General features: G+C 37.8%; 1 protein-coding gene across 10 annotated transcripts in view; it reads right to left on the reverse strand.

The window, feature by feature from the left end:
- Positions 1-24,404, reverse strand: part of col27a1b (collagen, type XXVII, alpha 1b) — a 147,200-nt gene that overhangs the window by 104,724 nt on the left and 18,072 nt on the right. For all 10 annotated transcript variants that reach the window (XR_012405978.1, XR_012405979.1, XR_012405980.1 and 7 more), the window contains 2 exon segments: positions 17,471-17,524; positions 4,722-4,775 (listed from right to left, as the gene is read on the reverse strand). Coding sequence is in view for 2 of the 10 variants with exons in the window: in NM_001080575.1 (NP_001074044.1) it covers positions 4,722-4,775; positions 17,471-17,524 (108 nt within the window). In the remaining 8 variants the exon portion in view is untranslated.

The following is a 24,404-nucleotide window of genomic DNA, read 5'->3' on the forward strand; positions in this document are numbered from 1 at the left end:
TTGCAAGGAAAGGAGTGCTGTTTATAGAAGAGAGTGACCCATGTACGCTTGTGAGAATAAGTTTACAGTAAGTCTCTGCAGTGACACTGGGGTTCACAGACCACATTCTTCTGCCTTTTCGGGCAATGGGATGAAGCTGTGTTTTATGGTTGTGAGTCAAACCCATCTTTAATCCCTTTAATTCAAGTAGGGTCACTTTTCTAGAGAATAAAGAACGAAAAGCAATCTGTATTTTTTTTAAACGGGTAGTTCACCAAACAGTCAAAAAATGCACAGCTACTTACAAAAAATGAAATGAATCAACACAATTCTTGAGTTTTTGAGGATAACTTAAGTGTTTTATGTTCAATCCACTTCAATTTGTAAAAAAAACTATTAAGTTGACTTAATTGATTAGTGTTGGGACAACATGAAGGATTTTTTTATAGTGAGAAATGAAAATTCTGCCATTGTTTACTCAACTTTTGCTTGTTTCAAGCATGTTTGAGCTTCTTTCTTTCGTTGAACACAAAAAAAACATATTTTAAAGAAAGCTAAAATTTAATTCATCTTTATTTTTATAGCGCTCTTACAATGTAGATTGTGTAAAAGCAGCTTAACAAAGAAGTTATAGTTAATTAAAACAGTCAGTTATGCCGAGTTCAGACTGCATGGTTTTCAAAGTAGTCGTGTCACAGATGTTTTCACACTGCATGACTATCTGGGCTAGCGTTTTGTCGCTGCTTTGTTTACACTGCAAGATGGATCGGTGACAGGGACTTTCACATTGCATGACTTTACTATTGGAAGAATCACCCACAACTTCGTCCAAACTACGTCTCACAGCCAAAAACATGTCGTATATCTTTTGTTATTAGCTACATAATGAGAAAGAAGCCTTTAATGGGGTAGAAAATGTACATGTTTGCTCACCTCGATTTAAAGGGAATTAGCCATTTCTCTTCAACGTTGATAATAAACTAATTTCTTTCTGTATGAAACGTCAAACAGACACAGTTGCTCCTGAGTCCTGTCAAACCTTCACTAATTTTTCCTCCATTTCGTGGGTCCAAATAAACCGAAAAAGAGTGCTTTTAACTTCTCCCCCAGCCTCCCGCTGGCCCGCAGCAGGTATACACACATGCACACACAAGTGAAAGCTGCTCTCTCATTGGCTGTAGGCGATCGCTGATGTTATTTTCAGTCAAAACTCAATTCACACGGCATGATTTGAATCGCCGACAGCTCCAGATATTTAGCATGCCAAATATCTCACAGGCATCGGCGACTCATCGGCGATTCTCTCAGATCGCGTCTTTGATAGTTCATACTGTGTGATTGTCACTCACGCGCACGAGCAGCAATTTGCCTGTGATTTCAGGAATTTGTCGGCGATTTCTCAAAACCTGTCGGCGAGCCAAAATCGGGGCTAAAATCACGCAGTCTGAACTAGGCATTAGGGCTGCACGATTAATCGAAAAAAGATCACGATCTTGATTCCACCCTACACACAATCTCAATTCAGCTTTTCTACGATTTAGCCAATTCTATTTTCAAGGTCAGGAGAGAAGCAAGGGAGTCTTCACAGCAACACTGATATCTTTAAATGGTGTTAAAAGTGTCACATACTGTATTTCTAAGGTATAATTCACCTAAAAATGTAATTTCTGTCTTCATGTAGTAATGTATTTGTGGCTGCGAAATCACACGTGAACTGACCGCAAGCTGTTTGTTTACTATCGAGAACGCGCGTGTGCACGCATGACGCCTACTCTAGTGAACACAACCTGCGTAGGCTGTGGATAACAGGTAACGAAGTTGTAAATATCGTTTTATAAAATAAAAGAAGGATAAAAGAATGGCATCTTAACTTTGTCTTTTGTGAAATGGAGTAGCTGTTTAATGTAGCTATAGTAATTCGTACTCATCCAAAGTAGAGCCGCTGCACAAACAAACATTATGAATGCATGTTACACTTCTGACTGTACAGTGTATTTTCTTTTTCTTATAATGCAGAGAGTTTTGAGGTAAGGGACGTTTTCATTAACCATTCACCAGACTGTTGAACAGGCTCATGCAGTTCATTTATGCACGTAATGTATGCCATAGTTTTATAATTTTTTACGTTGGTTATGTGGCGGATGTTGCTCTCTCTCTCGCTCTCTTGCTCTCTCTCTTGTTAATATGCTTAAATACATGTGCTATATGACAATAAAAAAGTGTATTTAGTCTTTAAGTATGAGATTTAAGGTTTGGGACTCTGTTAAAGTCTGTTCTGAAATAAAAAGCATCTGAGTTTTGAGGTAAGGGACGTTTTCATTTACCATTCACCAGACAGTCGAACAGGCTCATGCAGTTCCTCAAACTTCGTCTTTTAAAATCGAATTCAAAAGCAGAATATGTCTCCTCATAAAGCCAGCTTATCAGCGCTGCTACATTGAAAACATTTGATTCAATTCGCGCCTTCTGATTGGTTCTCAGGATATAGCGTTTTTTTGTGGTCAAAGGCAAGCGCGTTTAGAGGCTTTTGCAAACTAACTGTTATTTCCGAATGCGCTGACACTGGGATTTAGATGATTTCAAACAAAACTATTTGTTAAACGTACTACGTGCCTAAAGCATTCACTCAGTGTCATTAGCTCATTTTTGTTAAGCGGCTTTTGCATCTGAACTCTTCACTTGTTTTTTTTTTGCTATTGACTAGGACTATAAAGGTCAATGGTTTACAGCTTTCTTCAAAATACCTTCTTTTTAGTTTAACATTAAAAATAAACCCATAAAGGTCTGGTACTATTTGAGGATGAGTGAGTCATAATTTTGTTTTGGGGCAAACTATCCCTTTAACAATGCTTCCAACCTTATTTTTGCACCAATTCGCAAAAGCAATTATCAGGTAATGCTGCAAACAAGCCCATAAATCTCCACTGAATGCAATTTGTATGGCATAATCTTGGAGGCTAGTTAAGAGAATCCAGCAGGCTTGTTCTTTTCAGGGACTGCAATACAGACATCAAAATAGTCTCTTTAAAGCAAAAAAAAAAAAAAAAAAAAAGCATCTGGATATATGCCCAGATACAACGCTCTTTTCAAGACATTTCAAAATATTTCCAAAAAGAAAAGCCTGCTAGGAATCCCACAACAAACTAAGTGTTAATATTGTGGGTCTCTCTCACTCTAATTCTGTCCCTCTCTCTTGTCTTTTTTGTCTCATCTTTGTCCCATTTGGCAGGAATAATAAGAGAGGGGGATTTAAACTTGGGCTCTTTTCATAAGGCTAAGAAAGATCTTTGTTCTCCTGGACTATATTGTAAGCCAGATGTGGTAAAACGAACAACTGCTGAAAAAAAAGCGTGAATGGAAATCATTCACAGGTCCAACAATGTCGTCAAACCCATACATCACCATATATTTCCTGCCAATGATCATCAGAATTCGTTAGCTCGTGTTTTGATTGTTTTTCTTTTCATTTACAACAGCTTAATATTGATGGAGGGGTTTTTTCTTGGCTCCCAAAGTAGTCATGTTTGTACTCTAGTAGATGCAGGCTGTTTTTATTGCTTTCTTTCTAGGTTTCAAGCAGTACTCTCTTGAAATATCACTACACTACCTGACAAAAGTCTTGTCGTCAATCCCAAATGTAAGAGCAACAAATAATAACTTGACTTCTAATTGATCAGTTGGAAGTGGCAGAACTGCATCCCATTCATCACAAATACTGCAAAAGACCTATTAGAACCCGCATGGACGCAAGACTCTCACAGAAATCAGTCAAGTTTGGTGAAGGAAAAGTCATGGTTTGGGGTTACATTCAGTATGGGGGCGTGTGAGAGATCTGCACAGACCACAGGAGAGGGAAATTCTTCAGCAGGATAGTGCTCCTTCTCATACTTCAGCCTCCACATCAAAGTTACTGAAAGCAAAGAAGGTCAAGGTGCTCCAGGATTGGATAGCCCAGTCACCAGACATGAACATTATTGAAGAAGAATCCAAAGAATCTAGATAATGTTTCCACTGCAGCATGACTTTATATTCTATACTGGACATCATTTCTGTTAAGTGACTTTTGTCTAAGGAAAGTCAGATCTTACTGTACTAATTGAATCAATCAAGGCATGATCATACTTTATTTTGGTCAAATAAGCGTAATCTAGAGACCTTTGCCTTTCATATAAGCCACTTCTGATACCAAATTATCAACTAGAAGTCAAATTATTATTTGTTGTTCCTAAAACTTGGATAGGAACTAAGACTTTTCTCAGGTAGTGTATACTTAAAGTACATATGGCTCGTAATTAGAAGCCACTGAGTAGATCAAAGCTCATGTATATGTTTAATGATCCCCTTGGAACTCACTAATACGTTCAAGACCTGCATTTCATAAGGACATTATTATGGGATTAGTTACTTTACTTACGGTGAGTAAAGCTGTTGCCTTAAATGAAATCAAAACTAACCATATGATATTGTTAGCTCACATTGTTTTGTTGTAAACAATTCATCTGTGCATGTCATTAAAAACTAGCCTGCCCTTGTAATCTTTAATTGAAAATGAAAATGCATTTTTGTTTTGTTTGTTCTCAGTTCAATTCTCAGATTAGGTCTGTCTGAGGTATTGGGATAATAAAAACAAAACAAAACAAATAAAAATAAAACAAATAAAACAAGCAATTGGTCCCTTTGTTCCGACCACACTGCAATGACAACCACAAAAGTATCCCATAACTGTTCTCAGTAGTACATACCTTAGGTCCAGGAGTCCCTGGGGGTCCTGGTTTTCCATGCGGACCAGAGGGACCCTGCAAAACAACACATGTTCACTTGTATTTGTGTGCTGTCTGCTCCATAGTTACTGTGCAATCACTACAGGACACTTAAGCTGGGTCACTCGCAGGCTTTGACCCACATTATTGTTTTTCCTCTTGCCAAACAAGAAAGGGCCAATAAAAAGGCAAGGACGCAAAGGAGTGGGGCACGTGAGAAAAGTAAATATACAAAGAAAAAATTTGCAAAAATAAACAATCAAGAACTTGAACGTTTTTTAAGCACGTGGCAATCACTTCTGTCAGCTTAATAGATGCTATCAAGCACCACATTAACGCTCAGAGTTTTGTGTTGTTCAGCTGCAAAAAATAGAAGCCGCTTCTAAAATATAAATTTCAGGTGTTGGTTGGGACAAGAACGTCTTGTAATATGTTCCTTTTATCTTTTGGCATTGCTTTTATTTAGAACACAACGTAAATCAGCCCTAAATCAGCATTTAGGCTTGATAGTCAGGCACCCTCCTATTGGTGTCGTCAATCTGGCAACCTGCGCTTGCGTGGACTCGTCAGAGGAGGAGCCATGTGAAAATGTATTTTGAACCAGAAGTGCAATACCTAGTTCAACCACTGGGTGTCAAACTTACATACTGCACCTTTAAGATATCTAAATCGATTTGCGTTAGAACAAAAATGCTGGGTTCCACGCAACTGACTTTTGTTGGGACAACATGAAGGAAATAATTTAACTCAGTTTTTACACATTTAGGTGGATTGAACATAAAACTATTGAGTGTAACATCAGTATCAGTTATCACATCTTCATTATGGCCATTGGGTTTTGCAGTTTGTTGTTTAAGATCACTTCCATTTGGTCTGCTTTGTTAAAAGAGCATATAAGTCAGCTGTCCTTCTCGTTCTCTTTCTCCTCAAGCCCCCTGGTCACCGCTGGAAAAGTGAGCTAATGAAGTAAACCATGTCCATATGTTTTATGCCAAAGCATATGCCAGAAGTACCTTTTAACACACAACACTTTCTTGTTAAGTGGAGGACAATTTTCTGAATGTATGCCTTGGGCAAACTGTGCTACTTACGTACTTCTCACAAGCGCCAGAATAATAAAACGCGTATGAGGTATTTCTCTGTTCCTTAACTTGAACTAAGCTGCTTTTCTACGATTCTGACAGGCAACTTTAAAGGACTAAAGTTAAAAAAGCTCCCCTATAAGTCTATTGATTAATTGCCCTGACTTAATGTGATTTTTATTCCATTCTCTTTTTTTTCTTTTTTATGACTTTTTGTTTTAGATCTATAAATGCATCCACATGCACATGCTTTTGAGACATTCACTGAGCTGCCACTGCAGATTCATCACTGCATTAAGGTCAAGTTAATTAAGTAAATATTGCTAACATAAATGCAGCCAGATACTGCTTCTGTTTATATATACACTGCAATTTATCACTCTTTTAAACAAACAAACAAAAAAACACACATTTGTTTAAACATTTTTAATATTTTATGGAAAATAGAGTTTTGATTGATGGATTGATGGATTGATGGATTGATGGATTGGTTGATTGATTGATTGATTGATTGATTGATTGTTGTTGTGACATATTTTGTTAATGCACTGTAAAAATCAATAAGTTGACTGTAATCATAGTTAATTGTAAAAATTGCCTTTAAGTTTTTAAGTAGATTGACTTTCTGCATAATTATACAAATTAAGTTAAGTCAACTTAACAGTTCTTAAGTAAAGTCAACTCGTCACTTTTAGTGCAAAACTTTCTCACTTTTTAATTAAAGTATAACTGACTGCTGATGTTTATTTTCATATGCACCAATTATGAATATAAGCACTAAAAGTGTGGTGAATGTAATCTGCATGATGCAATTCTCAATTATCTTAAAGATATAGTTTGTAAATTTGACACCTGCACTCCTGTTTCAAAACACACGCAAGTGCAGGTTGCCAGATTGCCGACATAAACAGGAGCGTGCCCGACTATGGGCTGATTTATACTTCTTTAAGCAGCCTACGCATGGACGCATAGCACTCATCATGGCCGTCGGCGACGCAAATTGCATGCGCCGTGGGTCACGTCGATCACTTGACACAGAAGTATAAACCAGGCTTAACAAGCCTAAGGGCTGATATAAGGCTGATTAAATAGTGTTCTATCTAAAAGCAATAGCACATGATGAAAGTAAAATTTTCCATATTATAAGTTTTGGTTCTAACCGACACTTGAAATGTATATTTTAGAAGCGGCTTCTATTTCTTGCAGCCGAACAACAAAAAATTAACAACAACAAAAAAAGCAGTGATCTCCTCGTGTGCTTTATTCAGTGTTAAATGCTAATAAGGTGAGTTTGAATGCCATTTTACATGACACTTAGACCAGTTTGTCTGCTTAGCTCGCAGTGTTACATCGGCGGAGCGGAGTCCCGGAGGGAGGAGGAGCCCGCCACGGCGACAATCGGGATCGAGTCCTGGGAAGAGCGATTCCAGAAATCAGGTAAGATGAAAAACAGAATCCAAAGAATAAAAGCAAACGAGTTCGCGACGGGACGAGATCCGAAAACGCAGTCAAAATCGGTCGAGGGCTTCTGCTTTTTTTCTGAACGACTTTTGCAAATCGTCGCTTGGGTTTAGGGAAGGAGGAGGGCGGCTGGGTCGGGCGATTGGCTGGCCGCCCAGTCGATCGTTCAGTCATTCAGCCAGTCAGTCAGACAGACGGACGGTCGCTCTACAGCGGCCTCCGGCGGCTTTTCACGCGAGAACAGCGTGGGCGAGAAAGGTGCGTGCTCCTGAGAGGCATTCGAGATGTGAAAAAGCGTGCACAGCGGCCTCTCGCGGATTTGCGAAAAACAAAAACTGATCGAATACGTACCTCCTGGGACGTATTTTGCGGTCTCCAGAAACGTCCGCGGGGCTACGTTTCCACAATGAGCCTGGGTTGCATTTTATAACCTTACCATTTCGTTGGAGTGCAGTAAGTGCACTATTCTCTGCTTCTGAAGGGCTGTGTTTAAATTTGTGCAAACCACCAAATTGCTTATCACTGCAAATCTCATTACACAGTGTGTTCTTAGAACACGGGTTACCGTGTAACCTGCTCACATAATGATTAAGTTCGTAATATTTATATAATTTGCTAACTAATAACCCACTCATGTGGAACTCTGAATCTGTGTCTCATTTCGCAGTCTGCCACTGTTGCATTTCAGTCAAAGACGCATACTTTGAGAGTCTTCTTGACTGAATGAATCAAATACTCTGTTTCCCATAAAGGCAACCAGGGGTGCTGAAATATAATTGGCTAAACTGGCATTATGCAGGTTAAATGACCAAAATAAAAATAGAAATTTCGGCATGTAATGCATATTTTCAAAGCAGAATATCTGACTTTAGCATTGTATTTCAGATAAACAAGAATGTTGACTTAGCATGTTTCTTAAATATCTGCAGACATATTGTGGTATTTTTATGCTTTAGAACAGTGGTTCCCAAACTTTTTCTCTGGGGCCCCCCCCATGAACAAATACAAACATTGGAGCCCCCCCACCATATAAATACACACGCACGCACAAACATATGTGCCGTATATATATATATGTATATATATATATATATATATATATATATATATATATATATATATATATATATATATATATATATATATATATTTACTGTATGTGTGTGTTTATGTGTATTTAGATAGGCTTTGTCTTATCTTTTCTTGGCTTTTCTTCGCCTCTGAAGAATCATTGCATTGACGTTTCTCTGCCATTTTTGTTTTGATTTTGCCTTTACGAGAAGTTGGACAAGCACATTGCGCAAGTGAGCAAAATGTAAAAAATAATTTAAAGTTATTTATTTTAATTATTTTTACTATTATGTTGGAATTTTAAGCATGTGTGTTGATTTTTTTTTTTTTTGGTACTTAAAAATACATATATAATAGTAGGGCTGATTTTGGGAAAAATCATAATCACGATTACTTTGGTCATAATTGTAATCACAATTATTCAAAACGATTATCAGTTAAAGTCAAAATTATTAGCGCTGCTGAGAATTTTTTTTTTATAAATATTTCCCAAACTATGTTTAACAGAACAAGGAATTTAACAGTATTTTCTCTAATATTTTTTTCTTCTTCTAGGCTTATTTGTTTTATTTTAGCTAGAATAAAAGCAGGTTTAAATATTTTAAAACCTATTTTAAGGTCAATATTATTAGCCCCCTTAAGCAATATATATTTTTGATTGTCTGCAGAAGAAACTACTGTTATACAATGACTTGCCTAATTACCCTAATTAAGCCTTTGAATTGCACTTTAATTTGAATGGTTGTATTTTGAAAAAATATCTAGTAAAATATTATGTGTGCTGTCATCATAGCAAAGATAAAAGAAATCAGTAATTAGACATGAGATATCAAAACTATTATGTTCAGAAATAAGTTTAAAAAAAACTTCTTTCCATTACACAGAAATTGGGCAGGAAAAGGGTTGCTAATATTCAGGAGGGCTAATAATTCTGACTTCAAGTGTATACACACAGTTATTTTCCACCCTGCAAAGGAAAGGGAAATAAATACAATAGAATAAAAATATAAAACAAATTGTGCTTTAAGCATCTCCACTGTAAGAAAAACACTTTAGCTACAAAAATCCTTCAGTCAAGAGCAGAGAAACATTTTCTCCTTGTTTGATTAATCATAAAAACAGGCGGTAGCAGGAATATTTTGCGCTTTCTCTTTAATGGTTTCTCTTTCACGTCTTTTAAACCTCAACTCGTTTGTTTATTACACAAATGAGGGTTAATATAAATAATCACTAAACACCGCATTTTGACACCTATTTGACCATTAAAGCGCTCACGTTAAGATGGCTTTAGATGTCTGCGCTCCTCTGCTCGTCTCAGTGTCCGAATGCTGACCGGCCGCATGCTTCTGACTGCGTGTGCGTGTAGCACACACACACATAGGCACGCGGTCTTTCGCAACACGTGTACAACTGGTAAGGGGGCGGTATAAGATGCATATAATCGTTTATCTTGATTAATGCTTTTTTATAATTGTTTGAAATCGAAATCGTATTTTGGATTAATTGTACAGCCCTATATAATAGTGGAGCATTTTTATGCCTTTTTCTACCTCAACACTTATCCTCTCCCGCGCCCCCCTTGTGAACTCTGGCTGGGTTTAGAAGAGTCAAAACTTACATACAGCACTTTTAAGTAAGTAGTGAAGGATTCAAGACTACAATCCGGCCTACTTTAGTGGGACTGTACAGTATCCAGACACTTCAACAGCACTTTAAAATTGCCTAAAGTGTGCTCCACCATATTTCATTTTTGTTTATACACTAGTTACGCAGGTTATAACTCTTCTCTATCATTTAATCATCATTTGATGAATTACTGCCAACCAAGACCTCTAGAAAATATACACAAAGATTAATCACAAATGAAATACTGTTTACAGTTTATTGGCGCAACCTTAATTCAGCACGTTTAGTGGCTCTTAAAGGGACTGGAGGTCAGAATTTGTGTAGAAAGAAACACTGTGGAGTTGTTCGCCCTGTGTTTCATAATGGGAAAATTAATTACGACCAATTACCCAGAATTTTCTCAGCTAAATCATTCTCAGATATGAATTTGAGGATTGTTTGACCACTTACATTTAAGGTGACATAGTCACATATGTCTAGGCCCACACGGAATCTGCGCGTGCAGAATTCCGCAGAATTTCAGCAGATTTTCTGCAGATTTTTAGCCCATTATTAATTCTGTTTTTTAACTTGAGTAAATGAGTAAATCTGAATTTATTCAGTTTTTATTCAGTAATTTATTACTTTTTTTTTAATATATTAAGGGTTTAGTTATGATACTCCGCTGGACACTCCCAAAATAATTCCATACAAATCCGCAGATTTTTACCAAAATTCTCAGCAGAAATAGCAAAAAATGTCCGCAGATTCCGTCTGGCCCTGCATATGTCCCATGCACTTACTATAGTACTTACAATGAATTATGCATAATTACATGTAACAAGCCTTAAACCAAATCTACATTTTAACCCCAATCCACATTCTAACCATAAAGTAAATACATGTAATTAATTAATATTGCTGAATAGGGTATATTAATAGGGTAGCACAAGGGCTCAGTGGTTAGCACTGTCACCTCACAGCAAGAAGGTCGCTGGTTTGAGCCCCGACTGGGCCAGTTGGCATTTCTGTGTGGAGTTTGCATGTTCTACCAATGTTAGTGTGGGTTTCCTCCTGATGCTCCGGTTTCCCCCACAGTCCAAAGACATGCGCTATAGGAGAATTGATTAACTAAATTGGCCATGGTGTATGAGTTTTTGTGTGTGTGAATGAGTGTGGAATAGTTGGTGCTTCATTCCACTGTGGCGACCTCTGAAATAATAATGAATCCAAAAAAAAATTAAAGAAGGAATGAATGAAGAATCATGATGCATCAAATTTTATGAATGTGAACTAGGTTCAACACATATTTATACAATTGTGTGAATGATTTTTGAGAAAAATTTATCTTTAAAATCTAATAAATTTTATCTTTTAAATTTTATCTTTTATCTTTTAAATTTAATAAAGCGCTTATATTTTTGTTGAGTATACAATCCAGTTCTTTGCATTGCCAATGCTAAAAAACCCTCACTTAAAACATTTTCAAGAAGCAAGGCCCGGCAAAAATATTCCCTCAAGAGCGTGGGTAAACATTAGCAGGGGCCTCCTTTGAGCCAGGTCAGGGAACTCCACCATAAATCAGCCATTCTCAAATATATGAGGCAGAAAGTGACAACCACCACGTGCGTCTGCCCACACCAGTGCCTGCTGGAGGACTGAAAGGGAGCGCGAGAGATTAACCAATATGTAACCTGATAGCTTTCTTGATACTCCTCTCTCAATCTCTTCTGATCACTAACCACCGCCACATGTGCAAAACCTGACCAGACGTAAAAAAAGCAAAGTGGAAATCTGTACATGAGCTTCTTGTAAGTGTCTCCATATGGGCGGTTTGTGTGCACTCAGCAGGATGAGCGATGAATAAGAGCCCCACTCATAGTGAACCCCAGGTGGGTCATATATAAATAACAGCGCTGCCTTGACAAGTAGGCTTAGCATTGACTCTTGGCTCTTGCTTTGAATTTTTAAAGCTTTGTCAACCTCGCGTATCATTTGGCAGCAAAATAGGAATAATTTCAAGGGAAAGTTGTCAGTTTTTGTTCCAAATTTATGTTATTTTTTTTAGAGATTCAATTTTAGGATTCACAGTTGAAGTCAATTTTGTTAGCCCTCCTGTTATTTTGTTTGCTTTTTCAAATATTTCGACAGCAGTGCTGACCACTGAGCCACTGTGCCGCCTGCCTTGCGATTCTTTCAACATAACGTAGCCCTATTTACGTTTCTGGAGATCGTGAATTATGTAGCCAGAGGAAAGTATGTCTGCATTTTATTTTAAAAACAAACGCCATGGGGCAGTATGACCAGCTGGCCGCTGTAACTAGTTTGTCCGATTAGCCCGCCATGTTCAACGGTGGACTTGAGACGCAGAGAGGAGTTGACCATGACGGCGGGGTTAGAGTCTAGTGAAGAACGATTCCAGAAAGCAAGTAAGACAAAAACTGAAGCCAAAGAATAAAATAAACAAGTAAATAACAGGATGAAAATGTGGTAAAACGTAATAAAAATCAGACGAGGGCTTTTCTTTTTTTGGATTGCTTTTAAAAATTTTTGGTTGGGTTTAGGGAAGTGGGTGGGCGGGTTAATCAATAAAATTGGTTGGGTTTAGGGAAGGAGGAGGGTGGGTCGATCGGTCGCACAGTCAGTCAAACATTCGGTCAGTCAAACAGTCAGTCGACAGTGGCCTCTGGTCCGAATTAACGTAAAACTGAGCGAACGTGCATGAGCGCACAACCCCTCCCTGCTTCCTCCCCTAATAAATATGGTAATGACTCTACTTTGACAAAACCAAACGAAAAAGCAATGGCAAAAGCAAGCAAAAAGAGAAACATTGAACAGAATGTGAATTGGAGGGGCTCCTTTCGGAGGTCGAACGGAGAAAAACTGTGTTATTTGCAAATTTGTCCTCAAGAATTAATAACAAAAGAAAAAATAGAGTGGGAGAGTTTAACTGATGCAGTTAATGAAGTTGGGTCTGAACATCACACTGTGAGTGAATTAAAAAAAGAAATGGTCCGATGTAAAGGTGTAAAATTTTGTAGTGTCTATATAAGCGTGAGTGGCGTAGCTCATAAAGCGCATGGCAACATGTTCTGACACGCTCAAGCATGAACTCGGTTCGAATCCAGCGTCTGATGAACTTTTTTTCCCCCACTACATATCAGGTTTTTCCTACTGTGTGTATTATGTTAGGTGCATCTGAGCATCACATATTATTTGCACATTTATTAAATGAAAATGTTTCAGATTCACGTATGCAAATTCGTCTTCAGATGGCGCCTTTATAGCAATGTGCGTGCAGTCAATCGCTCTGATTACATTAGGAAAACCGGCAATCGCTGCAAGTTGCACTTTAATGTTTGGCTGGTCAACTGCATGGTATGGAAACCTTATAAACATGCTAGACATGCGGATGATCCCGTCCCATAGAGCTGCTAATGCATGGCTCAAAGATACTTTGTAGTGTGCAATTCAACACAATAGCCTCTAGGAGTCGCAAATGGAAATACAACAAACAAACACTAGAAATGCATGTGCCAGACATGAAGTTGGCTTGGACCAAAGCACATTCTCAAGTTTATTTCATCGTTAGTAAATCCAAACGTGAGCATGAAATCTGGCGTACGCAAAGTTTTTGTGCGTACGCAGCATTGATACTTGAGGCTCCAGGTGTCTTATGGAATATTCTTGGTACTTTATTGCATTTAGTGCAATGGTATGGGATCCCAAGGCTCCTGACCATCCAATCTGGAGAGCTTAAGATCCAGTGAGCACCGGTGAGGCTTTAAATGCCTTAATAAGACTGCTACAAAGGGTCCTTTCTTTAGCTCCACAGATTGAGTTCCCATAGTCCAGCCATCAGGGGCCTCTTTAAAGGGCAGACGCATAGGCTAGGGCAGGTATCTTACACACAAAACATCTAGATTTCCACCCAGGGAAGTCTCTTTGAATCTCTGACTAACTGATACAGTATCTCATTGTCTCGCTCTTTCTTTCACTCTCAATTACAACCTCACTGAGGAAACAGAGCCATTTCTACAAGCATCTTACTCATCCTGCTGATCAGTTTGTAACAAAGACAGACTTCACTGAGTTACAGGGTATTTGTAGTTTTGCATTTTTATTTCACCATTATTTTTACATTTACTGTACATTTCAGTTTACCTTTTATTATTGTTATTTTTTTTACATTTCTGTTTCATTTTTACATTTGGATTTAGTTTTAATTGGAGTAATTCTAGTTTAGTAGAGTTAACTAAAACATCCTGTTTCGACCAAAGTAAAGTTTAGGGCTCTATTTTGACGGTCTATGTGCAGAGCGCAAAACGCAGGGCGCAAATGCTTTCAGGGCGTGTCAGGACACGTTTTTGCTAATTTAAGGACGGGAAATCTGCCTTGGCGCATGGTCTAAAAGGGTTGAGTTTATTTTCTTAATGAGTTATAGGTGTGTTTTGAGAATAAACCAATTAGAGTCTCATCTCCCATTCCCATTAAGAGTAAGCTGCGTCGCGCCAAGAGCGCATTCGCTATTTACAGGACTCAAAGTAAGTCTAAGTGGAAAAAATGAGCATTTCACAAGCAAACAGTTAACAGTTAACAGTTTTTTAACAGAAAACTGTTAAACAGAGCATCTACTGCGTGAGAATGAGAGATAATGGAACTACTTTCACATTCGCTCTTGGATAGGGAAACCTTTACGCACAGACATCAATTAGTCTATAAATAAATACTTTTGTTTGTTAAGCGCAAATATTCGTTTCAAAACTATTTCTAAATTCAGTTCTAATTTCCAGCAAATGAATAAATGAATAATAATAACAAAATGTGCTCAAAAACCTGAGTTATATCCTAAAACACATGCTGTGCCCCATATGCTCTAAAACCTGACAGGTGGCCAAATCTAAGCTTGTTTTTAACAAAACAAATATAAATATGGATATAATAAATAATAGTGCGAATAATAATAGCATTATACAAAAGCAAATTGTTATGAATTAACTGAAAAAGCCTCCCAAGATGAAGAAGATATAAAGCAGTGATTTTTCATATTTGTGTAGGCTAGAAAGTAATATGTTTTGTAATATTTTAATCCTTTATATTTATACTCTATATCTATTCTTATTATATCCTATATATATCCTTAATTTTTAAATGTTTTCATATGTAAAGATATTTGCCTATTGCTCTCTTGTGCGTATTAAGCAGTGCGTAAGCGAGGCGCAACTCTGCGCCGGAGTTTAGACAGGGTTAGTTTTGGTCTAATGAAAAATCTATTATGGTTTCTCAAAATAGCAACGCGCCAGCCGTGCGCCTCAGAACGCCTTCCTTTTTAGACCAGAACGCCTATGGGCGCACAAATGAGCGCTAATGCATTTGCTATTTAAACAGCAAAGCGCAACGCCTCAAAACGACTCTTTTTGTCGTTGTCGTGTTTAGAGAGGGGGTGGGATGGTGGCTCAGTGGTTACCACTGTCGCCTCATAGCAAGAAGGTTGCTCATTCGAGTCAGCGACTCGGCATTTCTGTGTGGAGTTTGCATGTTCTCCTCATGTTCACGTGGGTTTGCTTTGCTTTCCTCCCACAGTCCAAAGACATGCGCTATAGGTGAATTGGGTAAAACGAAACGGATGAATTGGCCGTAGTGCATGAGTGTGTATGTGAATTAGTGTGTATGGGTGTTTCCCAGTACTGAGTTGCAGCTGGAAGGGCATCCTCTGTGTAAAATATAAGCCGGAATCGTTGGCAATTCATTCCGCTGTGGCGACCCCTGATAAATAAAGCCTATGTATTCTGGGAAATGTTCGTACCACTTGGTTTTGAGTGTAGTCCTGAAAGATCTCTGTTTCAAAGTGTATCTAGCCTTTCCCCTTAGCCCTACGCCTTCAAGCTAAAGAGAATTGGGAAGAGGTAGGGGTAGAATTGGAGTGGGCCTAGTCACTTTCCAAAACCTTTTCATTTAATGTTCCACACTGGTGGAATGATCTTCCCACTCAGACTGTGGAGTCACTGGTATCCTTCAAAGGACAGCTACAAAGCAATCTCTTCTGGGAACACCTGAACCCCAGTGAATAACATCCTCACCTGTAAAAGCACTTTCTCTTAAGCACTTTCTCTCAAGTTCAAGTTGCTTTATTGGCATGACATTAAAAAAATCAAAACAATAAATGAATAAATAAATAAATAAATTAATTAATTAATTAATAAATTAATAAATAAATAAATAAATAAACAAATAAATAAATAAATAAATAAATAAATAAATAAATAAATACATAAATAAATAAATAAAATAATAATACAGCAGATAAGAAATAACAAAAAAAGACAGAAAACATTTGATAAATATAACAACAACAACAACAATAATAATAATAATAATAATAATAATAATAATAATAATAATAATAATAATAATAATAATAATAATAATAATAATACATATTTTACAGCTAGTCTATATGTCAATTCATCCTCTCTACATGGTAAAGTTTTTCTGAGACATTTAAATTAATAAATGAATTAGTCAATGTTTCAAATAGGTGAAAAAATATTTTTCTAGTCGTGGTGTATGTGGGGCAAAACAGAAGGAGGTGTGTTTCATCCTCTATTTGGTTTGTGTCACACTGTTTACATAATCTCTGTTCTTTAGGAGTCCAGGATTTTTTATGTCTGCCCTTTTCTATTTCTAGGTCATGATCACAGAGGCGATATTTAGAAAGGACGTGTTTTTCTTTTAATTGTTTTAATGATAAACAATTTGCCAGCTGTGTGGTTCTGTTTAGGGCCGAATAACATTGAAGTTTAGTCTGGAGGTTGAATTCAGTTTTTGGTTTTTCATCATAATTATATTTTAATGTTTTGTCAATTTGTTTGTTTCACTTTTTCTCCCTCCCTCTAAAAAAACACTCCTACTCTAGCACTAAATTCTACAAACAGGTTACTTTGTATAACTAGCACTTCTTGTGTGTATTGCCTCTTCTTGTTGAATCGCTGAATGCCTCCTCAATTGTAATTAGATTTGGACAAAAGCATCTGCTAAATGACTAAATGTAAATGTACAGGTTTTAGACTCAGATATGGGTCGTAAGGGTTTAGTGGTAACTAAGCTCAGCCATTAATCATAGACTACTATTAGTTCCATGTTCCTAAGACCCACTAAAAATACATACAGGCATAAATTCTATGAAATATTTTAAACACATGGACTATTAAACCAATAGCTTACTTTAAAATGTTTTAAGCCCTTCTGAGTCCCCAGACATGTTATTCTGGTTTACTAGTAAAATTGCTGTAACTATTAGAGTGATATTGAAACTGAAACATAGTGGTTTACTGCGTAACTGCCAGTGATGAGCAATGTCCAAATGCCAATTTTATCACCTTTAAATCCACATCTGGCAGACAAAAGATGCAGAGAATTATTAGGCAGACTGAAGTGGATACTTAGATCACTTAAGCCAGGGCTAAGAAAAATAGACATGAGAAAGTAAGTGAAAGATTGTGACACACTTACCCGGGGACCTCTCTTTCCCGGTAATCCTGGCTGGCCCGGAGGTCCTGGTGGTCCCTGAAAGAGAAGAAGGGAGGGAAAATCATGACAAAAAGACTCATTTAGTGTTAAATATCTACCTGCTGACACTGAAAGAGCTCTCAAACAAGACAGTAATCCCCTTACTGGATGAAGGCAGTGGCTCTGTTTCCATCCACCTATTGTTATTATGCGCATTGTAGGATGTGCTGTGACACAAAGAATGCTGAACGGAAATGCCAAGATGCTCATACAGTCTAATTATTAGTGAATTTGAATCTAATCTGATGTACTTAAACAATTATGGAAACACATCTACTGTTAAGTGGCCACTAAGTCAATTTTAGCCAATTTTCCTCCAGGTGCTCCGGTTTCCCCCACAGTCCAAATACATGCACTATAAGTGAATAGGATGAGCTAAATTGGCCGTAGTGCATGAGTGTGTGTGAATTTGAAAGTGTGTGGGTGTTTCCCATAGACTGTAAAATATATGGACGTAGTGTCCGTGACGTCACCCATAGGTTTCTAACGAGCGCAAAAGCAGCCACAAGTAGGCGCGTCGCCATTTTGTTCGCGCGTCATCGCACCCATGGCGTGATACCAAACAAGGGCAAAGAGGCGGAGAGTGAGCGGAGCTACAGACACTGTTGGCATTTTGCTTGGACCTGGCTTAGACACACTTTACTTTGGGAGAACGCTTAATACTTTATCACCTGTGACTCGTTTGTATTCTGACCACTTGTGCTTGGTTGTACACTATATCAATAAAGTGTTTAGACTTTTAAAAATACTGTAGTAATACATTGCCACTAAACATTGTTCTTATGCCTTTTTTCAACAGGAGGAAAACGCAAATTACTTCCAAACACTTCAGATATAGTCTGTGTTAGTTAATGCAAGACTATTGATGAAATCCAGCATAACACTGTATGACAACGCTTCAGATGACTGTTCTAGAGCCTACAGCTAATCAATCTGACAGATTCTGGAGTGCATTACAGCTCTAAATATAAATATAAACGATAAATGATCTTAAATAAAACAAATACATGTATAGAGATGGTATATAAGTATATAACTTTTTACTCACATGGGAAACGGAGGCCACGTGAATGGTTTGTAAGCACAATTAAGTGAACTCAGCATGCCATGATATCTAATAATTGTAGGAAACAAGTCCAAAAGGCAGTTGACTGTGTAAAGCCACATAAAACAACACAGAAATACAATAAATATGCCGAGTTCAGTGGCTAATCTGCAGGATTCAGCTGAGGTGATGTGACGGCGACCAACGAGACCTAGCTGTCACTCAAGTGGCCACGCCCTTAATTATGCAAACTTAATATAACTTAATATATAGGAAACAGATGAGTTCTAAAAAAAATTCACCCCCCTCACAGTTGTGATGAAGGGTAATATTAACTGTATTAACCAAATTTTTTTTTGTACCAGGCTGTGTTTTTTCTGCTGTAAAGTTGGCCACCTGGATGACGCGACGGCAGCCATTTTGCGCCAGACTGCACACCACACACCAGCTGATTGGTGGAGAGAAGATAGTGATGAAGCCAATTGAATATGGGGAGGGTTAGGAGGCTATGATGGACAGAGGCCAGTGGGCAGATTTGGCCAGGACGCCGGGGTTAAACCCCTACTCTTTTTCGAAGGACATCCTGGGATCTTTAACGACCACAGAGAGTCGGGACCTCGGTTTAACGTCTCATCCGAAAGACGGCACTCACTGAGCAGTATAGCGTCCCTGTCACTATACTGGGGCATTAGGAACCACACAGACTGCAGGTTGGCTGCCCCCTGCTGGCCTCACTAACACCTCTTCCGGCAGCAACCTAGCTTTCCCATGTGGTCTCCCATCCAGGTACTGACCGGGCGCAGCCCTGCTTAGCTTCAGTGGGTGACCATGTGAGAGTTGCAGAGAGCTAGCTGCCAGTTATTGGCTTCCTGAGGGAAAGCGGGAGGTTGCTGCTTGGTGTCCCAGTACTGGGTTGCGGCTGGAAGTGCATCTGCTGCGTAAGACATATAATGGAATAGTTGGTGGTTCATTCCACTGTGGTGACTCCTGATAAATAAGGAACTAAGCCGAAGAAAAAGGAATGAATGAATGAAATTGGATATGGTGGCATGGTGGTGTCGCCTCACAGCAAGAAGGTCGCTGGTTCGAGTCCAGACTGGGCCAGATGGCATTTCTGTGTGGAGTTTGCATATTCTCCCCATGTTGGCGTGGGTTTTCTTCGGGTGCTCCGGTTTCCCCAACAAGTCCAAAGAGATGCGCTATAGGTGAATTGGATAAACAAAATTGGCCATAGTGTATGAATGTGAGAGTGTATAGGTGTTTCCCAATACTGGATTGCAGCTGGAAGGGCATCCGCTGTGTGAAACATATGCTGGAATAGTTGGTGGTTCATTCCACTGTGGCGACCCCTGAGAAATAAGGGACTAAACCGATAGAAAAGAATGAAACTGTTTATTCAGCATGTGCATGTGGCATAAATTATACTAAAATAATAATAAAAATAACGTAGGTCTTTATATTAGTATCTCTCTTTTATCTTGATTACAAATGTCTGGCATTTTCAGAAAAGCACTTTACTCATTACATTATCTTTGATATAACGGAGCAGCAAGAGTTGGACTTTGCCTTCCATTAGTGAAAAAATGTGTAGGCTGCCATCCAAGTGGTGTGCACATAAAGAGAAGAACTTCGAGCGAATGGAAAACGCTGCTTACAAATAAATACTGCAAGACAATTCCTGGCAATGTTCACACCACCTGTAGACCTGGCAAGATCCCACATGCTCAAACATAACCTGATGCTGCTAGGATGTTTGCAGACATCCTGTTTCTACTCATTTTGAAAGGAACACTCGATAATAAACGATAATTTAAAGGCCTAAGCTTTTCAGAAACTCCAAATAAACATGACTATATTGACTCATGTAGTTTTTGTGCAATAAACTGAGCGCTCTCACTCAACATCGCTATAACCATTAGGGTTCTAAGGAGTAAAATCAACATAATAAACCAGGAGATAATGTGTACTTTGATATGAATGACATTAATATGGTCATTTTGGAGCACCAGAGAGAGTAGAAAAGAGCTCTACTGAGCCTCGGACTCATTCTCTTCCACGTGGCAAATATCCTGAATGAAAGCAATCTCTCTTTCCTCCGAGAAGGAATGAAAAGATTAGAAAAGAAGGAAACAAGGCCTTTTATAGTAGTAGCTTGAGGGGGATCTCTTCTGAAAATGCACAGTGTCGTCTGTGTGACAGCCATACTGAACAGCACATCTGGTTGTTGTTTGTTGTTGGAAAAGAGTTCTGGGTTTCACTGTTACTGTATATAATAGCCATAACCCACTGCATACTGCTATTAAATGAGGTAGGCAGACTTTCAAGCCAATATCAAGTCGCTTTCATAACGCACAATTGATCATGTGCATGCACAGAACATTTTTAAGCCAGACAAAAAACTTGCGATGAAATGAGAATAGTTTTAAACTCTGTTTACAATCAGAATATAGTTAGTAGAGCTGCACAACTAATCAAAAAAAGATCGCAATCTCGATTCGACCCCCTAGACCAGGGATGTCAAACTTACGGCCCGAGGGCAGTATCAGGCCCGCAAACGAATTTAATGCGGCCCACGAGATGATTCTGTGAGCTGAATTTTTTTAGTAAATATACTGCTGTTCCAAATGTGTCCACTGGGTGGCGCAATAGCAAACTTAATTTCATCCCATCCAGAAGCCTGAATCAGCGTCAATTTGACAGCCATCTCAAAAAAAAAAAATTCTTCTCTCGCTCTGCACATTTCCTACTGCTGGTTCTATGTGTGTGCGATCTGTCACTCATACAGAAATTCTCACGTGCACTGCAAACCCACTGAGACGCACCTTTTCCGCCAAAATGCATTCGATGGAAGTTTCTGAATCTCCTAAAATGTCCAGACTTCAGGTTTTACTTTCGCATTCTAAAGTTGCCGTTATTTGTATGTATGTATATATATATATATATATATATATATATATATATATATATATATATATATATATACTGTGTGTCCTCTCACCCTCTGGCTTGTGACCTCATTCTTTAACTACAAGGGAAAAAGTGTGTAAGCATCGCACGTCCAAAGAAACCCACCGGCCTGTAATGCCTTTTCAAAGGATTTTATAAACTAGGCCTAAGCCCAAGACCACCAAATGCTCAAAGGCAACAATGATGACACCATTTTCCAGCCTTCACCCAGCAGTTGCACTCAGACAAGGTTGTTTAACTGGTAAAAGATGTAGTTGGGTAGTGTGTGGCGCATTACGCACTGAACTCTTTAAAAGCTAATGGAAACCAAATGAAAATGAACCCATATTATTGCAATGCAACAGTCAGCACTTAAATATAACACATGAAGTTAGACGACAAGGCCATGGTACAGAAAACACATGGCTTCAGCCAATAATTCACATTTCACCATGCTTTAAAATAAGCAAAGCAGCCCACTTGCCATCTGGCCACCATAAGACACTGTTTAAAAAGAACCAAAATGGTCTTCATAGCATGAAGTGCTAGTGGTCTGCTGCAGGCCGAACACCTTGTTGTTATGCTGTGGTAACCTGACTCAGCTTATGAGTGTTTCAACAACAAATCTCCACATTCTCTCAAATAAGCACTGAAAATCTAGCTAGAATAACATTTTACTGAAAATACATGAATGATTTTACTAGGCTAATAGTCAAATGACTTCAACTTTTTCAGAATTTGCAGCACATATTGTAGCAGAGAGTGCACCGTTATAAAAAGGTCACATCCTCTGGTATTTTTAAGAGACTTAAGGTAATACTATACTTAAATTAGCTTAAATTAAACTAATAGAGTGAGATGCCACATACTTAAAACAGGCAAACCACAGCAGCAGTAGAATATTAGTATTAGCTGATTTCTACCTCTGTTTCAAAAAGAAATTCATTTCAGGGGTCACCACAGCGGAATGAACTGCCAACTATTCTAGCATATGTTTTACGCAGCAGATACCCTTCCAGCCAGAACCCAGTACTAAGAAACACCCATACACTCTTACATTCACACACACTCACTCATACATTACGGTCAATTTTGTAAATTTAACCTATGTCTTTGGACTGTGGGGGAAACCAGAGCACCAAGAGGAAATTATTTATATAATATAAGTATTTAGAATTATTTATTAAATATAAGTATTTAGTTTGATCCAATTAATCAACTAAAAATAAAAAATAAAAAAAAATAAATAAATAAAAAAAAAATCGCCCAACTTTTCAATTATGAAAATAATCGTTAGTTGCAGCCTTATTATCAAGAAAACATAACTTGTTATAAATCCGTCATAAACATAGTTGTTATTATGCCTTTTTTCATTCATTCATTAATTTTCTTTTCGGCTCAGTCCCTTTATTGATCTGGGGTCGCCACAGCGGAATGAACCGCCAACTTATCCAGCCTATGTTTTATGCAGCGGATGCCCTTCCAGCTGCAACCCATCACTGGGAAACACATACACACTCATACACACTCATACACTATGGACAATTTTAGCCTACCCAATTCACCTGTACCGCATGTCTTTGGACTGTGGGGGAAACCGGAGCACCCGGAGGAAACCCAGGCGAACGAAGGGAGAACATGCAAACTCCACACAGAAATACCAACTCGAACCAGCGACCTTCTTGTTGTGAGGCGATAGTGCTAACCAACAAGCCACTGTGCCACCATATTTTTTAATAATAGTAAGAGTTTGTTGTTTCATTTTTATAATTTTGATATGTCAATACATCCTGCTGCTTAATATCTTATTGTCAGCATGTTTATGTCTTAATTTCGTAATGTGAATATGATAGGAGTACAACTATCGTTTTGCTTTTATTTGTTTATTTGTATTTTGGGTATTTAGAGAAGTTTTAGTGTTTAAAAACAAACTTTGTTTTTCAGAGGTCCAAAATGTCAAAATTAAAATTTATTAAACTGAATATGTGGCCTTTGCATTCTTAAAAGTAGATGTTTATACGTAAATAATACCCTAATTTTACAGAAACTGTTTAAGACAGTATTTAGTTTTATCCGATTAATTAACTAATAAAAAAAAACAATTGCCCAACTTTTCAATTACAAAAATAATCTTTAGTTGCAGCTCTATTATAAAGAAAACATAACTTAATCATAAACATAACTTAGTCATAAATCTGTCATAAACATGATTGTTATGACCCTATTTAGTGGAACAAAATGAATATATAAAAAATAATAATATAAAAATGAAAATATAATATAATATTAAAATGAAGGTATACCGCAGTTTGGAAAAGTCAAGGTTTTAAAACCATCCAAATTTTCTGCTATACCATTTCTAAGATATGTATAAGATTTTTATTGACTTTTTTTTTTTTTTGGATAGCAGTATATCCAGCAGAAAAGATCTCCTAAGATGCTGTTTTAAATTGTATAAAGAAAATCTGTTTTTGAAGTAAATGAAGACAGCAGAAGTCAATGAATAATTTAGCCTGAAATGTTTACTGTTAAAATAAGATATATTCTGTTTAAAAGGGAATTTTTTTTATTTATTTATTTTTTACTCAAAGGTTAAAAAAGAATATATTTCAGAGCAGTAATCACAATACCACGAAACCCTGAAATCGTGACATTTTTGTCCAAGGTTATCATACAGTCAGAATCTTATACCGGCCCATGCCTAATCCGAACCATGAGATTTGTTATCCATTACACCACTAGTCAATAGGGATTTAATGACAGCTTACTCAGAAACCCAGAGTTTGGTCAACTTGTTTTGTGTAACAGACCTCTAGACTAGTTTGAGGCCTAAAGTTAGCAAAACATTCAATAGCTTGACCTCCGTCAGTCCAATTTAAACTTTAC

This window comes from Danio rerio, chromosome 5 (assembly GCF_049306965.1).
Source record: "Danio rerio strain Tuebingen ecotype United States chromosome 5, GRCz12tu, whole genome shotgun sequence".
In the NCBI taxonomy this organism is placed as follows: Eukaryota; Metazoa; Chordata; class Actinopteri; order Cypriniformes; family Danionidae; genus Danio; species Danio rerio.